Consider the following 21,404-nt stretch of genomic DNA (forward strand, 5'->3'; position numbering starts at 1 on the left):
TATACCCGGAATTGCGCGTTCCGTCGACGCTTGATGACGATGTTTTGGGCGCTTTCAACAACAACAAAAATACTGGTAGCTGCCGCTAGCTAGCTAACCAACTTCGTTGGAAATGGCAGCACATCTCAAAAAGCGAGTTTACGAGGAATTCTCCAAAGTTGTCCAGGTTGGTAGACGCATGATTACGGAAAAAACATTCACTTTGTAACCATCGTTGTTCTTTCAATAATAGCTAGCTAACGTTATACTGCGTCTGAGTGTTTCGTAGCTAGCTAACGTATTGCATTCTGCAATAACATCACATCGTTTTTGATAACATCATGCATCCTCTTTCATTAACTTTAGTTAGATAGAGATATTATATAGGCCTCATAGAAAAGTTGCTAACTAACTACCTTGGGTCACAGGGATCTGAACAAATAGCCATTGGTAGCTAGTTATGCTGGTTGGTGTACAATTGCAATCTTGTTCTAGCCTGAGTGCCAGTCTGTTTCTGTTATGATCATGCAAATTATGACAAGGACAGCAATAGAGTGGGAAAGAGCACAAACAGATCTGGGACCTGGCTAGCTTTGTCTAGATCCTAGCTATAGTTCGATCCCTACAGCTTTAGATATGCCGTTTAGTTATCCAGATCCGTATGATCTCATATAACAAAATGAAAAAGAAAAGGTAATCCATTGTCTCTGTTGATCAACAGCTTCCCCAAGAGGAGGCTCCAGCCAAGAAGCTCCGTCTGACCAAGCCAAGTAAGTCTGCAGCGCTGCACATTGACCTGTGTAAGGCCTCCAACCCCACTGATGCCCTGCAGTACCTGCTGCACTTCGCCCGCAGCTCCGTGGAGGCAGAGGGGGTGGTGCGCATACTGCTGGAACACTACTACAAAGTATGGTGGCCCTGGCTTTGATCCTCCCATCTCTCCTTACATCCCTCTATCTTCTCCTTCTGTCCTTTCTCTTCTCTTTCTATCCTTCATCTCTCTCCCTTCTCTCCTCCTGGAACACTATTACAAGGTAAAGCAGCCCTCCTCTTCCTAGCTGCTCTTAGCAATGTGGGTGTATTTACATACACTAGCATTGCTTTCAATTGTATTGGGTTGCACAAAAATTGTCAGCGGAAACCCAGAAGTTCAATCAAATTAAATTTTAACGTATTGTGCCAACGTACTCTCTGCTTACCTCATGTTCAAATAAAAGTCCTGCACATGTGCCATATGTGGACAAAAAACGAATAACTTGTGGGGGACTTTTATTTTGGCATGAGGTAAGCAGAGAAGAACTGGGTCTACAACAGACCCACGTTTGGAAAGTCTGTTTAATAATACAAACTTTTAGATATTGTCTCAAATTCCCCCCGTCATAATGACCAAACTTCCTGCCCACCGGCACAGTGACTTAAAATGTAATTGTATTTAACTTCTGGCTTCCCGCGGACTGTTTTTGTGCAACCCAATACAATTGAAAGCAATGCTAGTTATATAAATAGACCCGCGTTGCTAAGAGCAGCTATCCTCTTCCCTCCTTCCATGGTCCCTCCTTTCTTCCCTCCTACTTCTATCCTTTCTGTCTCTCCTTCTTCCATCCCTTCTTTCCCTCACCTTGCTCCTGTGTCTTCCTGTAGGAGAGTGATAACTTGTAACTGTGTGGGTGTGTATGTCTCTGTAGGAGCAGGATAACTCGGTGCGGCTGAAGATTGCCTCTCTGGTCGGCCTGCTTAGTAAGACACAGAACTTCAACCCTGAGAGTATCCTAGATGACACCCTCAACACAGAGAGTAAGTTACACTCTGATACACACACTTAGTACATCGTACACACTCCCTTATCTTCTCTGACCTAGTCCATGTCTCTCTCTGAGTTTTCTTCTCCGTGTGTGTAAATGTTTGTGTGTGTCCAGAGTCCCACCAGGTCCTGGCTCAGCTGCTGGTCATCGGCACCCAGCTCCCAGAAAGCCCTACTGTTAGACACATACTCTAAATTCAATTTAAATTAATACTCATAGAGGTGGCCTGCAAGGTAACACACACACACAGATGTGGTCTGCAAGTTGAATCTCTCTCATACCTCTTTTTCATCAATCTCTCTCATCCTCCTGGCTCATCAATCTCTCTCATCTCTCTCTCGCTCATCCCCCCCTCATCGATGTCTCTCATCTTATCTCTCTCTCTCTCTCATCCCTCTCTCTCAGCACCTGTCAGACACATATTTCGGCGTGAGGAATAAATGCTTGCAACACCTGGGTTGCCTGGGCAATGTGGACATGCCCCTAAGTAAAGACAGACAGGGATTGGTTCCAGCTGTGATTGGGGGCGGTGCTCCGGGTGTGTATATTTATTTGCGTTAACCAGGGTAGTTGAGTCAACAACGATAAAAACATTTACTACATGACATGTTTATTTAGTTTAACCAGACTATTCCACTCATCACATCACCATGTCTGTTAGAGATGTGTATGTGTGTGGGATGTGCAGCAGAAGTGTGTTATCAGTGACTACTTTCCACTCTCCCTTCCTCCTCCTTCCAGGGTGTCTGGCGGAGTGTGTGTGAGAGACGTGCAAAGCGTCATCAGTGACTACTTTGCCGACCAGGACCCCAGGGTGCACACGGCGGCCATCAAAGCCATGGTATGACCTCACTTCCTCCTGTTATGTCCCAATATACATACTAGCATGCTCACTTAGAATGCATGCCCAAAACAATGCTTCAGTCTATTGAGTGGATATTGAGAGCCCTCTCAATAGTCTGCACTGCACTGAAAACACAGGACAGGTGAAAGTTAGGTGGATGATGCCTACACCAAACATGTAGGAAGCCTCTCAATACTGTTGGCATGTGTTCAGCGGCTGGATAGATTTATAGATTGACTGATTGATTATTCAATGTTCTGCTCTTCCTTTCAGCTGCAACTGCATGAAAGGGGAATGAAGATTCAACATACCATATATAACCAGGTAGAGTGTGTGCGGGCGCACACGTGCATGCATGTGTTTCTTTCCAAGCCTCTAGGTTGCTGTGTGTGTGCGTTTCTCTCTAATTGTGTGTGTCTAGGCCTGTCGGCTGCTGTGTGATGACTATGAGCAGGTGCGTTCGGCTGCCGTTCAGATGGTGTGGGTCCTGAGTCAGCTCTATCCAGAGAGGTAAGACACACACACATACACTGACTATGTTCAAGAGCACCAAATCCATGATGCATTGTGTGTAAATTGTGACTGACAGACTGATCTACAAATAATAATGAATGGTTATTTATGACGCAAGTCAATTTGTTGATCAGTCAGTCAGCAGTCGCCTGCAATGTCGGCTGCAATGTCAAACAAGACCAACACTACACACTGAACACACAAACTCACTGACTGGGGGGATGAAAACTACTGTGTGATTGGTGACTAAAGGTGTCATCTGTCCAATCAGCATCGTGCCTATCCCGTCGTCCAATGAGCAAGTCCGTCTGGTCGACAACTCATTTGGGAAGATCAGTCACATGATCTCTGATGGATCCTGGGTAGTCAGGGTGCAGGCCACCAAAACACTGGTGAGTACACACACACACAAACCACTCGTTCACGTCTTACTTTTCAGATAGTCATGGCTCTCCTTTCCTCCCCCGCCTCTCTTCCACTCATCCCTCTCTCCTCTCTTCCTCAGGGTAACATGTTGCAGGTCAGTCCTCACTTCCTAGAGCAGACCTCGGGGTACGTTGTGTGTGTGTGTGTGTGTGTGTGTGTAAAATGTATCTTCAGAGGAAGCATACAGCATTATATCTCAAGGCCATCAGACTGTTAAATAGCCATCACTAGCCGGCTACCACCCGGCTACTCAACCCTGCACCTTAGAGGCTGCTGCCCTATATACATAGACATAGAATCCCTGGCCACTTTAATAATGGAACACTAGACACTTTAATAATGTTTACATACTGCTTTACTCATCTCATATGTATATACTGTATTTTATTCTACTGTATTTTAGTTAATGCCATTCCGACATTGCTCTTCCTAATATTTATATATTTATTTATTCCATTATTTTACTTTTAGATTTGTGTATTGTTAGATACTACTGCACTGTTGGAGCTAGGACACAAGCATTTCGCTACACCCGCAATAACATCTGCTAAATATGTGTATGTGACCAATACAATTTGATTTGATCTGAAGCGGAAAGTATTCAGACCCCTTGACATTTTCCACATTTTGTTACTTTACAGACTTATTCTAAAATTGATTAAATAGTTTTTTTCCCTCAATCTATACACAATACCCCATAATGACAATAAAACCCTTAAATAACACATTTACATATCACATTTACATATTCAGACCCTTTACTCAGTACTTTGTTGAAGCACCTTTGGCAGCGATTACAGCCTCGAGTCTTCTTGAGTGTGGCGCTACAAGCTTGGCACACCTGTATTTGGGGAGTTTCTCCCATTCTTCTCTGCAGATCCTCTCAAGCTCTGTCAGGTTGGATGGGTAGCATCGCTGCACATCTATTTTCAGGTCTCTCCAGAGATGTTCAATCGAGTTCAAATCCGGGCTCTGGCTGGGCCACTCAAGTACATTCAGAGTCTTGTCCCGAAGCCCGAGCACTCTGGAGCAGGTTTTCATCAAGGATCTCTCTATAATTTGCTCCGTTCATCTTTCCCTCGATCCTGACTAATCTTCCAGTCCCTGCCACTGAAAAACATCCCAACAGCATGATGTTGCCACCACCATGCTTCAACGTAGGGATGGTGCAAGGTTTCCTCCAGACGTGACGCTTGGCATTCAGGCCAAAGAGTTCAATCTTGGTTTCATCAGACCAGATAATCTTGTTTCTCATGGTCTGAGAGTCCTTTAGGTGCCTTTTGGCAAACTCCAAGCGGGCTGTCATGTGCCTTTTACTGAGGAGTGGCTTCCGTCTGGACACTCTACCATAAAGTCCTGATTGGTGGAGTGCTGCAGAGATGGTTGTCCTTCTGGAAAGTTCTCCCATCTCCACAGAGGAACTCTTGAGCTCTGTCAGAGTGACCGTTGGGGTCTTGGTCACCTCCCTGACCAAGGCCCTTCTCCACCGATTTCTCAGTTTGGCCGGGCGGCCAGCTCTAGGAAGAGTCTTGGTGGTTCCAAACCTATTCCATTTAAGAATGATGGAGGCCACTGTGTTCTTGGGGACCTTCAATGCTGCAGAAAGTTTTTGGTACCCTTCCCCAGATCTGTGCCTCGACACAACCCTGTCTCGGAGCTCTACGGACAATTCCTTCGACCTCATGGCTTGGTTTTTGCTCTGACATGCACTGTCAACTGTGGGACCTTATATATAGACAGGTGTGTGACTTTCCAAATCATGTCCAATAAATTGAATTTACCAAAGGTGGACTCCAATCAAGTTGTAGAAACATCTCAAGGATGATCAATGGAAACAGGATGCACCTGAGCTCAATTTCGAGTCTCATAGCAAAGGGTCTGAATACTTATGTAAATAAGGTATTTCTGTTCTTAATTTTTAATACATTTGCAAAAATGAAAACTGTTTTCGCTTTGTCATTATGGGGTATTGTGTGTAGATGAGGAATTGTTTTTATTTAATCCATTTTAGAATAAGGCTGTAACGTAACAATGTGGAAAAAGTCAAGCGGTCTGAATACTTTCCGAATGCACTGTTTGTAATGTAATCTGTATGTAGTGTAATCTGTACATATTGTTATCTACACTGAACAAAAATATAAACGCAACAAGTATCAAGTTATTGGTCCCATGTTTCGTGAGTTTAAATAAAAGATCCCAGAACTTATGAACAAAAAGCTTATTTCTCAAAAACAATGTGAGCATTTCTCCTTTGCCAAGATAATCCATCCACCTGACAGGTGTGGCATATCAAGAAGCTGATTAAACAGCATGATCATTACACAGGTGCACCTTGTGCTGAGGACAATAAAGCCCACTCCAAAATGGGCAGTTTTGTCAAACAACATAATGCCACAGATGTCTCAAGTTTTGAGGGAGCGCGCAATTGAATGTCCATCAGAGCTGTTACCAGAGAATTGAATGTTCATTTTTCTATCATAAGCCGCCTTCAACGTTGTTTTAGAGAATTTGGCAGTACATCCAACCGGCCACACAACCGCAGACCACGTGTAACCATGCCAGCCCAGGTCCTCCACATCCGGCTTCTTCACCTGCGGAATCGTCTGAGACCAGCCACCCGGACAGCTGATGAAATTGTGGGTTTGCACAACCAAAGAATTTCTCCACAAACTGTCAGAAACCGTCTCATGGAAGCTCATCTGCATGCTCGTCGTCCTCACCAGGGTCTTGACCTGACTGCAGTTCGGCGTCGTAACCAACTTCAGTGGGCAAATGCTTGCCTTCGATGGCCACTGGCATGCTGGAGAAGGGTGCTCTTCACGGATTAATCTCGGTTTTGACTGTAACGGGCAGATGGCAGACATGGTGGCGGTGGGGTTATGGTATGGGCAGGCATAAGCTACGGACAATGAACACAATTTGAATGCTTAGAGATATCGTGACGAGATCCCGAGGCCCATTGTCATGCCATTCATCCACCGCCATCACCTCATGCTTCAGCATGATATTGCACGGTCCAATGTCGCAAGGATCTGTACACAATTCCTGGAAGCTGAAAATGTCCCAGTTCTTCCATGGCCTGCATACTACCAGATATGTCACACATCGAGCATGTTTGGGATGCTCTGGATCGATGCGTATTCCAGTTCCTGCCATATCCAGCAACTTTGCACAGCCATTGAAGAGGAGTGGTACAACATTCCACAGACCACAATCAACAGCCTGATCAACTTTATGCGAAGGAGATGTATCGCACTGCATGAGGCCAATGGTGGTCACACCAGATACTGACAGGTTTTCTGATCCACGCCCCTACTTTTATTTTTTTAAGGTATCTTGACCAACAAATCCATAAATAAAGGTTAAATAAAAACATATATTAATAATAATGTTATCTATATTTCAGAGGATACGTACTGCTCATGAGTGGGCCAAAGAGCTCTATTCGTCTGGTGAGTTCTCCTCGGGGAGGAAATGGGCTGATGATGCTCCCAAGGAGAAGGTGGACACGTCAGCTGTCAACCTGATCACCTCGGGGGACTGGAGGACGAGATGTATGGTAAGTGCGTGTTTGTCGGTAAGGGTGTGTGTGTCAGTGTTTGTGTTTGGCGGGTGTCTCTGTGTGTGTTGTTTTTTTGTTTCTGTAAAGACTGTGGAGGCTCAGAGAGGGAGAGAGAGTGCGTTTGTGTGCGTGTGTGTATAAATTATAATGTGCCTGTGTGTGTTTTATCTGTAGAGGTGTGTATTGCTGCTGTGGATGCACTCTGCTCTCGCCCAATCATCTGCCAGCTTTGCTGAGAAGTGCCTGGACTTCCTGGTTGACATGTTTAATGATGAGATTGAGGAAGTCAGGCTGCAGTCCATCCATGTTCTGAGACAGATCTCTACTAACATCACCCTGAGAGAAGACCAGCTGGATACTGTACTGGCTGTACTAGAGGTAACACACACCAACACACAGAGACATATACACACACACACATACGCAGACGCCAGTGGAGGCTGCTGAGGGGAGGACGGCTCATAATGGCTGGAATGGAGGCAATGGAATGGTATCAAACATGTGGTTTCCACACTTACAAGGTGAAAGTAGAACATTTCTAAATGTTAGAATATATATGCTTTTTTGAATGAATAAAAATAAACAACTGAAATGTGTAACCTGTGTAGGACTCGTCTCGTGACATCAGAGAGGCGCTACATGAGTTGCTGTGTTTCACCAATGTGTCGACAAAAGAGTGTATCCAACTGGCTCTGCTGGAGCTGCTGAAAAACCTCACTAAGTACCCCACCGACCGCAACTCTGTCTGGAAGTAAGCCTGTGTGTGTCACCTTGCAAGTGATTCAATAAAAAGCTTTTAAAAGTCAACACTCTCTTTCTGTCTATTTCTCTTCATCGCTGTCTTTTTCTTCATCTCTCTCCCTCTCATTCTCTCTCTAGGTGTCTAAAGTTTCTAGGTTGTCGTCATCCTACCCAGCTGCTCAGTACTCACCCCTACTTCCACACCCCTGAACCAGACATGGATGACCCTGCCTGTATCCTACACACACGCACACACACACAGCTATACCTACCTTTGTGTTGTGTGTTCCTGACCTAGCGTAACAGATTGTTGTTGGTGCTGGTATTCAATGCAGCTCAGTCTTGTCCCACCATGACAGCTCTGTTCTCAGACCACACCTTTAGACACTACACCTACCTACGAGACAGCCTCTCTCTCCTAGTACCTCCTCTCAGGGTAAGACACACACACACACACCCCTTTCAGACACTAGACCCACCAATCTATGTCGAGACCCCTGTGTTATAATCTGTGTTATGATTGTGTGTGTAGTTACCAGGGAGGAAGCAGGCCCCAGGTGTGAGTGGTATAGAAGGATCCAGCAGTGTGGAGTCTGCTCAGCTGTTCCTCCAACAGAGTGAGCAGAGTTAGCACCATACACAACCTACAGGACCCCGGGGCTCAGGAACTGCTCATCTTTACTATCAGGTACTTACACGCACATCCACACACACATACTATCAAAACATTTCAAACTATTTTTGAAGCGACTATTTTGTGTGTGTATGTCCTCCTCAGAGACCTACAGAGACTGGGGAAGCTACAGACAGAGCTGGCAGGGGCTGCTGACTTCTCTGCCACCTACCTCCGCTGCCAACTACTGCTCACCAAGGTGTGTCTGGATCTGGATAGACAGGTGTCTTTCTGCATTACATTTGACCAGAATGCCCAAATCATATTGCCTCTCCTCATCTCCTTGTCTCCTCTCCTTGTGTCCTTCCCACAGGCCTTGCAGGAGAAGTTGTGGACCATGGCCGTCCCCCTCTGCCTTAAATACAACGCCATGGCAACTGCTGCTGCCAAACAGGTACACGCACAAACTAAAGTGCTTTTTTTGTTGTTGTATTTTTCACTTTATTTAGACAGATTTTAAATGGGAGGGATACAGGCAGATGGGAGATACAGTTTGAAGGATAGATTGAACCCCGGTCTCCGGTGGGAAGAGGAGCATATACACTGAGTGTACAAAACATTAGGAACACCTTCTTAATATTGAGTTGCACCCCCTTTTGCTCTCAGAACAGCCTCAATTCGTCGGGGCATGGACTCTACAAGGTGTCAAAAGCGTTCCACAGGGATGCTGGCCCAGGTTGACTCCAATGCTTCCCACAGTTGTCAAGTTCGCTGGATGTCCATTGGGTGATGAACCATTCTTGATACACACAGGAAACTGTTGGGCGTGAAAAACCCAGCAGCGTTGCAGTTCTTGACACACTCAAACCGGTTCGACTGGCACCTACTACCATGCCCCATTCAAAGGCACTTAAATCTTTTGTCTTGCCCATTCACCCTCTGAATGGCACACATGCACAATCCAATTGTCTCAAGGCTTAAAAATATTTCTTTAACCTGTCTCCTCCCCTTCATCTACACCGATTTGAAGTGGATTTAACAAGTGACATCAATAAGGGCCACCTGGTCAGTCTGTCATGAAAAGAGCAAGTGTTCCTAATGTTTTGTGCACTCAGTGTATATGTGTCTTCAGCCGGTGGCGTTACCCCTAGACAGTAATGTGATGTGCAGAGCTGTGTGTATATAATGTTATGTTTTGTGTGTGTGTGTGTTTGTAGATGCTGGAGGAGACGTATAAACTGGAGTTCCTATATAGTGGTCTGGAGAACAGACAGGTGGCCACCATACACCATGTCAGACTACAGGCTAAGACCTTACAGCTAGTCCTGACTGCCCGCCCACCAGGCGAGGGTTAGTACACACACAAACACCCCCACCGTCCATGTCTATAACTGTCAAGCAGCTCAACCCCTCTCATCTCTCTGCAGAGTTGAACCTCTCATCAGTGTCTGTGAGAAATTCCTTCAGGAGGAAGGAAAAATACAGACTATTTCTCCTATAGGAGAAGAACAGAAACTGATGCATTTGTTATGAATTGGGGAACTGAATTGTTGATTTAATTTATAGCCACAAGGTGGCAACATTGACCTTGCAGAAAGTACACCCTTTTATTTTGGTATTCTGATTAATCCTCACCTCTATGCCTCCAGGCTGTTTGTGGTGGAGCTGGCCCACCTCCAGGAAAGTTTTGTGGGGAAGCTGTTGGAGAACTGGTCAAGATCCTTCAGACCACATTGAGACAGTGGCTTCTTAAACCTTCAACTACCTAAACAGGTACACAGAACACACACACACACACACACACGTATTTGACCCAGGTGTGGTTTGTATTGGCTGGCAGGTCCAGCATGCGTCGGCGACCATCATCGAGCCAACAGGAGAGTCTGACAACCCGCTGCGTTTCACCTCTGGCCTGGTGGTGGCGCTAGACATTGACGCTACGCTGGAGCACGTACAAGACCCCACAACACTGTCAAAGTACAGGAACATACCCTGTTATAGAAGGTCTCTGGTACACACACCCCTTGGCTGCGTTCCGATTCTCCAACCTTCTCCCAAAGTGTGCACTCATACTCACCCTCATGGATTTAAAAGGAATTAACTGGAATATAGTGGAAACTCCCTCCAGCCATGTTTGCACCAATCCAATGTAAATGCATAAGGTAGATACACGTGCACATTTCTGGGTGAAGGGTAGAGAATCAGAATGCAGCCTTAGTCCAGGACCCTAGCGGTATATAAGCTGTACCCTCTCCTCTCTCCTGCTGATGGATGAAGTGTTGGTCCCAGTTGTAATAGTTCGTTTAGTCTTTTACACACACACACACACACACATATTTTGTCTCTCTCCAGGTGCTGTATCCAGACGGCCAGTCTCATGTGATTCAGCCTAAACCTGGAGACTTCAGGAGTCCTGGACCACACCGCCACCGCCTCATCACACAGGTCTACTTGTCTCACTGCGCATGGACTGGTGAGGACACACACACTACCTGTCTCACAGCACATGGACTAGTGGGGGCACACCCACACACATTCTACCTGTCTCACTCCACATGGAACGGTAAGGACACAAACTCACCCCCGGCCCCATTCTCTCTGTCTCTCTCTCAGAGGCGTGTCAGATCGAGGTGAGGCTGCTGCTGGCATACAGCTCATCTCGTCTCTGTAAAACGGCGTGGAGCGACAGCAGCACTGAAGGCCTCCAGCCAGCAGAGGGTGCCACTGAGGGAACCATTCCCTTCGGCAAACCTGTCAAGGTCTTCATCATGCCCAAACCTGCCCGTCGCTGACACCAAACACACCTCTTTAAACATCCATCTCTCTTTCTCTCTCCTCTTCCTCTTTTCTATCTTGTCTGTTGTCTTCTCCCACCCCTGACCTGCTACTCCTCAGCATTGGAGCAGACCTCAAAGCTGGCCCTTCCTTACTGCATTAATTTTTACTAAACAATATGTTTATATTGTTAGTGTGTGACTGGCTGACTGTCCTTTATGGTCGACTAGAATGAGGATGCGTCCCAAATAGCTCCCTATTCCCTATATAGTGCATTACTTTTGATCACTGTAAAGGGGAATAGGGTGCCATTTGGGATTCAGCCTGAGACTAAGCCAGAGTATCACTGAGGTCACCTTTCTGATCTGTGTGTTGCTATTCCTAGTTGCTACAGTTAAGGACAAAAACGTATTTTTTAATGACCAATAAATGAAACCAAATGACAAAAACAAGCCTTTATTCACATTTAAGTCATTTCAGCGCTGTTCATTACGGTGTTTTGAATGTTTCACCTTGCTAAATGCACCCCAGGGTTGTGTTCATCAGGCACCAAACAGAAGAAAATAGGGAGGGACTACAATGCAAAATGTCCATTGTTGTTTTCCATTGCAAAACGTTTTGCTACGGTGTGCTGTAATGAATATGACGCTGTTGAATCGTGCCAAGTTTTCAGACTTCTCCTACTGGCCACCTCTGTGGTGTGATGTCATCAGCAGGTAGAGTGGAAGACGCCGCCCACCTTGGCTCCCTGGCCAACCAGGTTGTTGTATTCTGTGACTGCCTTCTCTGTCTGCAGCACCCTCAGTTCCACTCCTCTCTGTCTCACAAAATCCACAGTTGAGGACGGGACCTTTAGAGAGACAGCGTGTTCAACATTGCAGCTGACTTTAAAAGACAAATTCCACCTGAAAACTATCATTTTGTTTTTGTTTCATTAGTCCATTGTTGACAGTTCCAAAATGTTTTGCTTGTCAGCAATCAAGTTTTCAAGATACGTAACTTTCCACATACATAAATCATCCCCGTATGATGCAATTTGTATCATATGATGCTGTGTTTTGCATCATATGATGCAAATTGCATCATACAGGGATGATTTCTGTATTTTGAGTTACATATCTTAAACTTGATTGCTGACAAGCAAAACATTTTGGGACTATGTCAACCAATGGACTAATGAAACAAATACCAAAAGTTAGTTTTTGGGTGGAGCTTTCCTTTAAAGGCAGTTGAGACTGATTGATCTACAAATCACCTTGCATCATAAATAACTACTAAATATTATTTGTAGATCTGTCATTCACAATTTACCCATGGTACATCACAGTTTTGACGCTCTCGAACACAGCCAGAGAGAGAACTCTGGGGAAGTGTGTAGGGGCTAGGGAAAGTGTAGGGCAGAGGAAGGGTAAATGTGTAGGAGCTGGTGAAAGTATGTTTGTAGGGGCTAGGGAAAGTGAACGGTAGGGGAAACGGAGGGGAAGCGAGAGGTTTTACTCTGCCCAAAATCTGTCCATGAAAATAAGCTCAAGAAGTGAGGATTTTTTGTATGAAGGTCAATGAGTGTCAAATTTGGTCAACAAAAAATGTAATTGCTAATTTGCTACGTGAGGCTTATTTGATTGAAAGGAAATTTAGTAATGTTTAGGTTGTTACGAATGCAGTGATATAAGTTTACGCCTGTGGCATTTCGGCAACTTACCCAAATATGACTTTACATTGGAGTTGTGCCTGTTGTCATAGAGATACAGTGGGGAGAACAATACACTGCTGATTTTGCAGGTTTTCCTACTTACAAAGCATGTAGAGGTCTGTCATTTTTATCATAGGTACACTTCAACTGTGAGAGACGGAATCTAAAACAAAAATCCAGAAAATCACATTGTATGATTTTTAAGTAATTCATTTGCATTTTATTGCATGACATAAGTATTTGATACATCAGAAAAGCAGAACTTAATATTTGGTACAGAAACCTTTGTTTGCAATTACAGAGATCATACGTTTCCTGTTGGTCTTGACCAGGTTTGCACACACTGCAGCAGGGATTTTGGCCCACTCCTCCATACAGATCTTCTCCAGATCCTTCAGGTTTCGGGGCTGTCGCTGGGCAATACAGACTTTCAGTTCCCTCCAAAGATTTTCTATTGGGTTCAGGTCTGGAGACTGGCTAGGCCACGCCAGGACCTTGAGATGCTTCTTATGGAGCCACTCCTTAGTTGCCCTGGCTGTGTGTTTCGGGTCGCTGTCATGCTGGAAGACCCAGCCACGACCCATCTTCAATGCTCTTACTGAGGGAAGGAGGTTGTTGGCCAAGATCTCGCGATACATGGCCCCATCCATCCTCCCCTCAATACGGTGCAGTCGTCCTGTCCCCTTTGCAGAAAAGCATCCCCAAAGAATGATGTTTCCACCTCCATGCTTCACGGTTGGGATGGTGTTCTTGGGGTTGTACTCATCCTTCTTCTTCCTCCAAACACGGCGAGTGGAGTTTAGACCAAAAAGCTATATTTTTGTCTCATCAGACCACATGACCTTCTCCCATTCCTCCTCTGGATCATCCAGATGGTCATTGGCAAACTTCAGACGGGCCTGGACATGCGCTGGCTTGAGCAGGGGGACCTTGCGTGCGCTGCAGGATTTTAATCCATGACAGCGTAGTGTGTTACTAATGGTTTTCTTTGAGACTAGTCCCAGCTCTCTTCAGGTCATTGACCAGGTCCTGCCGTGTAGTTCTGGGCTGATCCCTCATCTTCCTCATGATCATTGATGCCCCACGAGGTGAGATCTTGCATGGAGCCCCAGACCGAGGGTGATTGACCGTCATCTTGAACGTCTTCCATTTTCTAATAATTGCGCCAACAGTTGTTGCCTTCTCACCAAGCTGCTTGCCTATTGTCCTGTAGCCCATCCCACCCTTGTGCAGGTCTACAATTTTATCCCTGATGTCCTTACACAGCTCTCTGGTCTTGGCCATTGTGGAGAGGTTGGAGTCTGTTTGATTGAGTGTGTGGACAGGTGTCTTTTATACAGGTAACGAGTTCAAACAGGTGCAGTTAATACAGGTAATGAGTGGAGAACAGGAGGGCTTCTTAAAGAAAAACTAACAGGTCTGTGAGAGTCGGAATTCTTACTGGTTGGTAGGTGATCAAATACTTATGTCATGCAATAAAATGCAAATTAATTACTTAAAAATCATACAATGTGATTCCGTCTCTCACAGTTGAAGTGTACCTATGATAAAAATTACAGACCTCTACATGCTTTGTAAGTAGGAAAACCTGCAAAATCGGCAGTGTATCAAATACTTGTTCTCCCCACTGTATATAGAGGACTCATCATGGATATAATCAATTTTAGCATGGACATTGCCATTGAAGGCTTACAACATTTTAAAGTAGTCAACTGGGTGGGGATTCCTATGAGTTGGAAAAAATCTGCCAAATAAGAAAAATAAAATGTACTCCTTTAAAATGGAGATAGCAATAGGCAGTGCATTTGAGGCTGTCACAGACGCTATAATGGCACAGATACAAAAATGAGTCCTCTATATATCTCTATGGCCTATTGTTAACGCGTATCTGCCCTCTCACTGGCTAGAATAGTCCCACCTGATCTCACCTCCTCCCGCCTGCCTTCTATCTTTGAGGACATTTATTTTCATTGTTAGAGTGGTCACTCGAATATCTTGTCAATATAATAAACAATATTTGGGGTAAATGTGTAGGTCTAGGGAAAGTGTAGTGTAAATGTGTAGGGAGTAGGGGAAGTCTGTGCGTATGGGTCTAGGGGCATACCTGCAGCGCCTCACTCATGCCCCGCCCGATGACCAGCGTCTCCACCCCCTTCTGAAGCACCTCCTCCAGATCTGCAGGATGCACTCCAGATTGATGCTACACACATTGTGAGTGACATCATTATCATCATATAAGGTTGATAGATTAATTATTAATGACTAATTATTACACCCTGAAACTGTGTGAAATGTGTGAGTGTAGGACCAGTAAAGACTATGGCATTGAGCTACTATTTAGCAATGTGAGTAAGAGTTAGACCAGACAACAAAGGAGAACTGTCTAAACCAAGATAAAGGGGCCTCCCAATTTAGGGAGGAGAGAAACTGTTAGGTTTTTTAAGGAGTATGCAGGATATTGTGAGGACGGCGATAACTAAGGAATGCATGTGTATGTATGTATGTGTGTAGGCATGTGTATGTATGTATGTATGTATGTATGTGTGTGTGTGTGTGTACTGATGGTCAGGAGAGCAGTTTTAAAGTGGAAAACTACAGCCTGCCTACAGAGAAGAGGGATGTTTGTATGATGTATGAGTATAAAAGATGGACTCTGAAATTGTGATGGCAGAACGTTTTCATGAATAAAGCCTGATGATTGTATGCTGGGCTGCTTGGTCTGATTATTAGAGATTTACAACCTCTGGGATACAGACTGAGTAATAAGTTCATTTTTTAAACATTGGGATAGAAATTCACGTAACAAAGGTGCCATTTGAGACGTAGCCCATGTCCGGCTCTATGTCCTATTATCATAATAATGTAATGAAACAGGCAGGGAGCAGGTCTCGAACCATCAACCTTCTAGCCCAAATTCCAGCGTGCCATCGACTGTGCCCCAAAAGCATGCTCGTGTGGCAGAGTCGATATCCGCACTTATAAACCCAGGGTCGTTACACAACCCCCGTCCTCGCGCTAGCTTACAACTCAACATCTTACAGGAACGCGCTCAACGGGCAAGCACACGCACGTTCGTGGATGCAAGGTCCGATCAATTCTGACACCAACGTAATGAAACAGGCGTGGAGCAGGTCTCGAACCCTCAACCTTCTAGCCCAAAGCCATCGACTATGCCCCAAAAGCATGCTCGCGTGGCAGAGTCGATATCCACGTTTATAAACCCAGGGTCGTTTCAATAACTTACGTCTGTCCCAGTCTCACTCCAGTCCCAGGCACGGCTTTCCCCGGGCCATACCTTACAGTCCTTATAGGAAGAGGAGCAGCCCTTCACCTTCATCTGTCCTGTCCCCAGGACGATCTCTGGCGACGACATAGGGCAGGTGTTGTCTCGGCTGCTGCAGGCACATTTGGAAACAAACGCAGCGTTTTCAATCTAACGCTTTGAACACACCGACTGTCTCATTGGCAAAATAGTATGCAGCATCATCTAGATATGTGTGCAACAAAAGTTCAACATTCACCTTCTGCTACCATTTCTGTCAACCCGTCTACGCATACATTTTGACGCATACGTTCGATAAATCCAACGTATGCACCACACAGAACGCACTGCAACTGCCTCTGCAACGCAATGGTGCAAGGCAAACGCAGCGTTCCATTGGAAATGAATGTACTTCTGGTGTACCAAAATGCAATAACACAGTCGGTGTGTTTGAAGCGTTAAAGGTGGGCTAGCAACCAGAGGTTTGCTGGTTTTGAATCCCAACAGAAAAATCTACTGGGGAATAAGCAGTGGTGGAAAAAGTACCCAATTGTCATACTTGAGTAAAAGTAAAGATAACTTAATAAAAAATGACTCAAGTGAAAGTCACCCTGTAAAATACTACTTGAGTAAAAGTCTAAAAGTATTTGGTTATAAATATAGTTAAGTATCAAAAGTAAATGTAATTACTAAAATGTACTTAAGTATCAAAAGTAAAAGTATGAATCATTTCTAATTACTTATGTTAAGCAAACCAGTAGGCACAATTTATTTATTTATTTACGGATAGCCAGGGGCACACTCCAATACTCAGACATCATTTACAAATGAAGCATTTGTGTTTAGTGAGTCCGCCAGATCAGAGGCAGTAGGGATGACCAGGGATGTCCTCTTGATAAGTGTGTGCATTGGACAATTTTCTGTCCTGCTAAGCATTCAAAATGTAATGAGTACTTTTGGGTGTCAGGGAAAATGTATAGAGTAAAAAGTACATAATTGTCTTTAGGAATGTAGGGAAGTAAAAGTTGTCAAAAATATTAATAGTAAAGTACAGATACCCCCCAAAAACGACTTAAGTACTTTAAAGTATTTTTACTTAAGTACTTTACACCACTGGGAATAAGACAGGAACCGGAGGGTACTATCCTGCCGTTGTGCCCTTGAGCAACCCCTTAAATGGCTCATCAGGGGCTGCCCTGCTCAAACCTCTCCAATCGGTGTGTTGGTGTGTCTTTCAGCGGGGTTGTCAACTTGAGATCAATGCTGCAAGGAATATGGATATATAAAGTATTCTTCTAAAACATAAGCATATCTAGTGAGAAACATTTCTAAAGTTGAATCCCTATTAACTATTATTAGATCGTATTTCTGTCCACGTGACCATGTAAACAAACACGGGTGAACTGTAACAAGTGCACGCAAACAAGTTTTGAAACCGAACGAATAGACGAAAGTGTCGCTGAAATGTCATTTACTACAGATTTGTGTTGGTTTTAAAACTATATTAATTTCATGTCCGTCAGTCGTGATTGCTACTTTTCCTTACCAGTTCGTTCCATCGTAGACAGCCTGACCAAAGCGTTTTATACCTAAACCAAGAAATCACAGCCTGTCGTTTCCAATGGGAACAAATGAGCGATAGTGGGCAGAACAAGCAAGGAGTGGGGCAGAGCCAAGCACGAGCTAGCGAGATCCTATTGGCCCGTTCTAGCATAATCTGCATCTTTCCGTTAGGGAACGCCTACTCTGTGAAGTGCGCGTGTGCAATAACTCCATTCGCCTTTGCCCTAAACAACGCGATTTTTAAAAAACTTTTGCAACGGGTAAAGTTTACAAACCTTAGTCGACTCTATTCATAACATATTCTAGTTTTGACAACAGAACTGTATTGAGATCAAACGTTTCATCGATGAGAAAATGTGCAGAATGTCGGCCAAAATCCATCTCATTCCATCTTCTCTCACTCCCCGCCAAATATGCTTCACATTTAAACATACATTTACATTTTAGTCATTTAGCAGACGCTCTTATCCAGAGCGACTTACAGTTAGTGAATACATGTAATATATATATATACAGTGGCGGCTCCTGAAAAAATTCTCAGGAGGGGCAATTTTTCTGATGATTTAGGTGACCTACACACATTTTAAAAAAGATATGTCCAGCAACAACATGGAGACAGGGGCAGCATATAAGTCAATACCAGAAGCATTTATTGACTGATCTGGGGAGATGGATTCCAGTTTCTGTGACAGATTATAAATAATCTCTGATGCATTTGTTATATTAGCTTTTGGTTGAATGTACTGTCGTAGTAAATATATAATGTTATAGCTTGGTCTGACTAAAATCTTGTGCATGACCCATTTTGTGTTGGGCGTTTGTTTTCAATCAATGCTGTTCCTATCCTATAACAATGGACAAAAGAGTCCTATCTTGTCAGCCTTGTCAGCAGGTGGCCAAGGACAACACCCACGCCATAGGTCTCTCAGTTCTTCCAACTCACGAGTTCTTGCTCTGAGGACACACACACACACACACACACACATCATCACTGATAACACACACACACACACACATCATCACTGTTAAACACACACACACACACACATCATCAATGTTAAACACACACACACACACACACACACACAAATCCCCTCTCTTTAGGCTGAACATTTGAAGACAGAGAACCCGACTCAGAGCCAATGCAACAGTGGAGGGGACCTCGCCCAACTCATCAGGACCAATCAGAAGATCAGAACTACTAGATTCAACCTACATCATTTATTGTATAAAATGTCAGCACACAATGTTTTCGGGGCTCTCTTCAGATAGCTCCCTAAGAGTTTGACGAACGAGTCCGTGCACGCGATTCCAGATATCTTTACCTCTGAATAAACTGCCTTTATTATACCATATCCACCCTGTCCAAAGTCTCTACTTGGTCTCAGTTCTCCAGTAAACTTGTGATTATCAACAGTACACAACGGTAACAAACAATTGGGGGAACTCACGGGGCAGATAGTAAGGTCACAGTGACACAGAAAGCAGTTCAATGTCGGGGCTCGGGGGTACAGAGTCGCTCTCTTACCAGGATCGATTTTCCCTGTGACTGTCAGATCGAGGTCCGCTCCGACCAGGGTGAAGCCGGCCGGCTCCACTTCTCTGTCCGGGACTCTGTCATCCAGCCAAGTCTCCCAGCTGTATTGGATTCCGCTGCCAGCAACGTTTTCATTATTTAGTCCGTTCGTAGCGGGTATGTACACGATCAACAAGATCAGTCCAAAACCCACCACTCGAAATCCATGGTTGGCAGAATGTTTGTAAACTAAGTGTACAAATTAAAAACATAAAATAACGCCACTAAGTGTACAAATTAAAAACATAAAATAACGCCACACTGCAGGTCGCAAAGAGACGCTGCTAGCCGCTATTTGCTTAGTTACGTTCATGGTTACGTCACGTATGACGAAAGCGCGTAAGTGCAAGCCCACAGACACCCATAGAGAATGTATTGAAAGCTTTGAAATTTGAAAAAAAATAGATTTTACATGACAGGCTATGAGAGACTTCTGGGCGATTTTCAACCTGACTGAAATCGCCCAAAAACGGGCGGGGCCATTTGAAGCACGACTTTAGCCTGATTTGACATTTAGTGGCAGTCAGATCAGATTACAACACTGATAACTACTGTTGCCGTGATATAATTGATTAGAAAAAAAATCCCTTCCTTTTCCCGTTTGGCAGTGCGTCGCCCATATCGCCCTATTGAACAGGCCGTCCCTGTATATATATATATTTTTTTTTTTTGTATACTGGCCCCCCGTGGGAATCAAACCCACAACCCTGGCGTTGCAAACACCATGCTCTATCAACTGAGCTACATCCCTTCCGGCCATTCCCTCCCCTACCCTGGACGACGCTGGGCCAATTGTGCGCCGCCCATGAGTCTCCTGGTCACGGCCGGCTGCGACAGAGCCTGGATTCGAACCAGGATCTAGTGGCACAGTTAGCACTGCGATGCAGTGCCTTAGACCACTGCGCCACTCAGGAGCTACTTCCGTGAGGGTTGGGTGTGTTCTGGATCGTTGTCAAATTTCTGCGTTGTGGAACGTTGCAGATAGAAATGTCATGACTAGAGCTGATGTGATGCTTATTCTACATACCAGCGAAGTATGTTTGTTCTACATCATTCATTTATATCTGAACGTTGGCGAACGTTGTCTCCTGCTGAAAGTGGCCATGATAAAATGTGGACTGGCTAATGGTTAATTGTATTAACTGAACAGTTGAAGCAAGAGCTGTTTGTCCCACTGAGTTCATCCAATAACCATTTACTTTATCAACTTTTTTTCTACATGGACTTTTAAGTTGCGTGTGTGTGTGTGACTCCCTCCCATTTCCCAAAAGTCTATTAACTTTGAATACGCCGACTGCGTCATTGCGCAAAATAGTATGCAGCATCATCTAGATATGTTTGCAACAAAAGTTCAACATTCACCTTCTGCTACCATTTCTGTCAACCTGTTTACGCAGACAGTTTGACGCATATGTTCGATAAATCCAACGCACTGCAACTGCCTCTGCAACGCAATGCTGCAAGGCAAACGCAGCGTTCCATTGGAAACGAATGTACTTCTGGCGTTTCAAAATGCAATGATACGGTCGGTGTGTTCGAAGCGTTAGGTTCCCATTCCTCCTGTTATGTCACTGTCAGCCAATGTGTAAACTGTCCAAAGGGGAACAATGATGCTGCAAATGTATTTGATAATAACAAATAATTGATTCTGTTTATCCACATAAACATATGTATCACAAGCCGGCTTCCGGGCCCAGAAAGCTTATTTCTGGACTAAAAAGTACTTCTCCATTCAGCATACCCCACATATAAAAATAACAGTTATGGGTCTTTCTATAAATAATGGGGCCAATGTGTGGCATTGGATTCCAAATTTCAAAACGGTTTAAAACTAAAATAAAAATGATTTTCATGCAGTTATTTAGAGTGATAAAAGTGAATATATACAAATTGGCCCATAACTCCACCTATACAACAACATCGGCCTAGGACTAAACATCCTTTAAGCGGGGTTCATAAAGACATTGCCAAGTCAAATTCAAGGACTTTCAGGGTCTTTTTCAAGCACTTCAATGTAATTTTCAAGGACCTCCATGTTATACAATTGTATAATTT

General features: G+C 44.4%; 1 protein-coding gene and 1 pseudogene across 3 annotated transcripts; one reads left to right on the forward strand and one right to left on the reverse strand.

Annotated features, from left to right (window-relative positions):
• Positions 1 to 32: 32 nt before the first annotated feature.
• On the forward strand, positions 33 to 11,707 carry LOC311101570 (integrator complex subunit 4-like; annotated as a pseudogene). The gene is made up of 23 exons (XR_014615757.1): positions 33 to 166; positions 701 to 886; positions 1,665 to 1,773; positions 1,896 to 2,014; positions 2,187 to 2,323; positions 2,523 to 2,622; positions 2,899 to 2,949; positions 3,047 to 3,135; positions 3,410 to 3,530; positions 3,644 to 3,715; positions 6,971 to 7,123; positions 7,301 to 7,504; positions 7,735 to 7,877; positions 8,006 to 8,303; positions 8,400 to 8,555; positions 8,646 to 8,739; positions 8,854 to 8,934; positions 9,698 to 9,834; positions 9,908 to 9,967; positions 10,130 to 10,253; positions 10,321 to 10,457; positions 10,788 to 10,953; positions 11,094 to 11,707. The product of XR_014615757.1 is annotated as an integrator complex subunit 4-like (transcript).
• LOC311102256 (mth938 domain-containing protein-like) lies at positions 11,702 to 20,266 on the reverse strand. 2 transcript variants are annotated; one of them, XM_084143532.1, is made up of 4 exons: positions 19,302 to 20,266; positions 16,193 to 16,343; positions 15,053 to 15,148; positions 11,702 to 12,105 (listed from the first exon to the last, which is right to left on the reverse strand). In XM_084143532.1, the coding sequence occupies exons 2-4, from the start codon at positions 16,319 to 16,321 to the stop codon at positions 11,965 to 11,967; spliced, it is 366 nt and encodes a 121-aa protein (XP_083999658.1). In that variant the 5' UTR covers positions 16,322 to 16,343; positions 19,302 to 20,266; the 3' UTR covers positions 11,702 to 11,964. The 2 variants fall into 2 exon arrangements, with proteins under 2 accessions (XP_083999658.1, XP_083999657.1); XM_084143531.1 differs by lacking the exon at positions 19,302 to 20,266 and adding an exon at positions 17,757 to 17,841 and having other exon boundaries at positions 11,716 to 12,105.
• Between the last annotated feature and the right edge of the window lie 1,138 nt (positions 20,267 to 21,404).

Source organism: Coregonus lavaretus, assembly GCF_964263955.1.
Source record: "Coregonus lavaretus genome assembly, chromosome: 26".
In the NCBI taxonomy this organism is placed as follows: Eukaryota; Metazoa; Chordata; class Actinopteri; order Salmoniformes; family Salmonidae; genus Coregonus; species Coregonus lavaretus.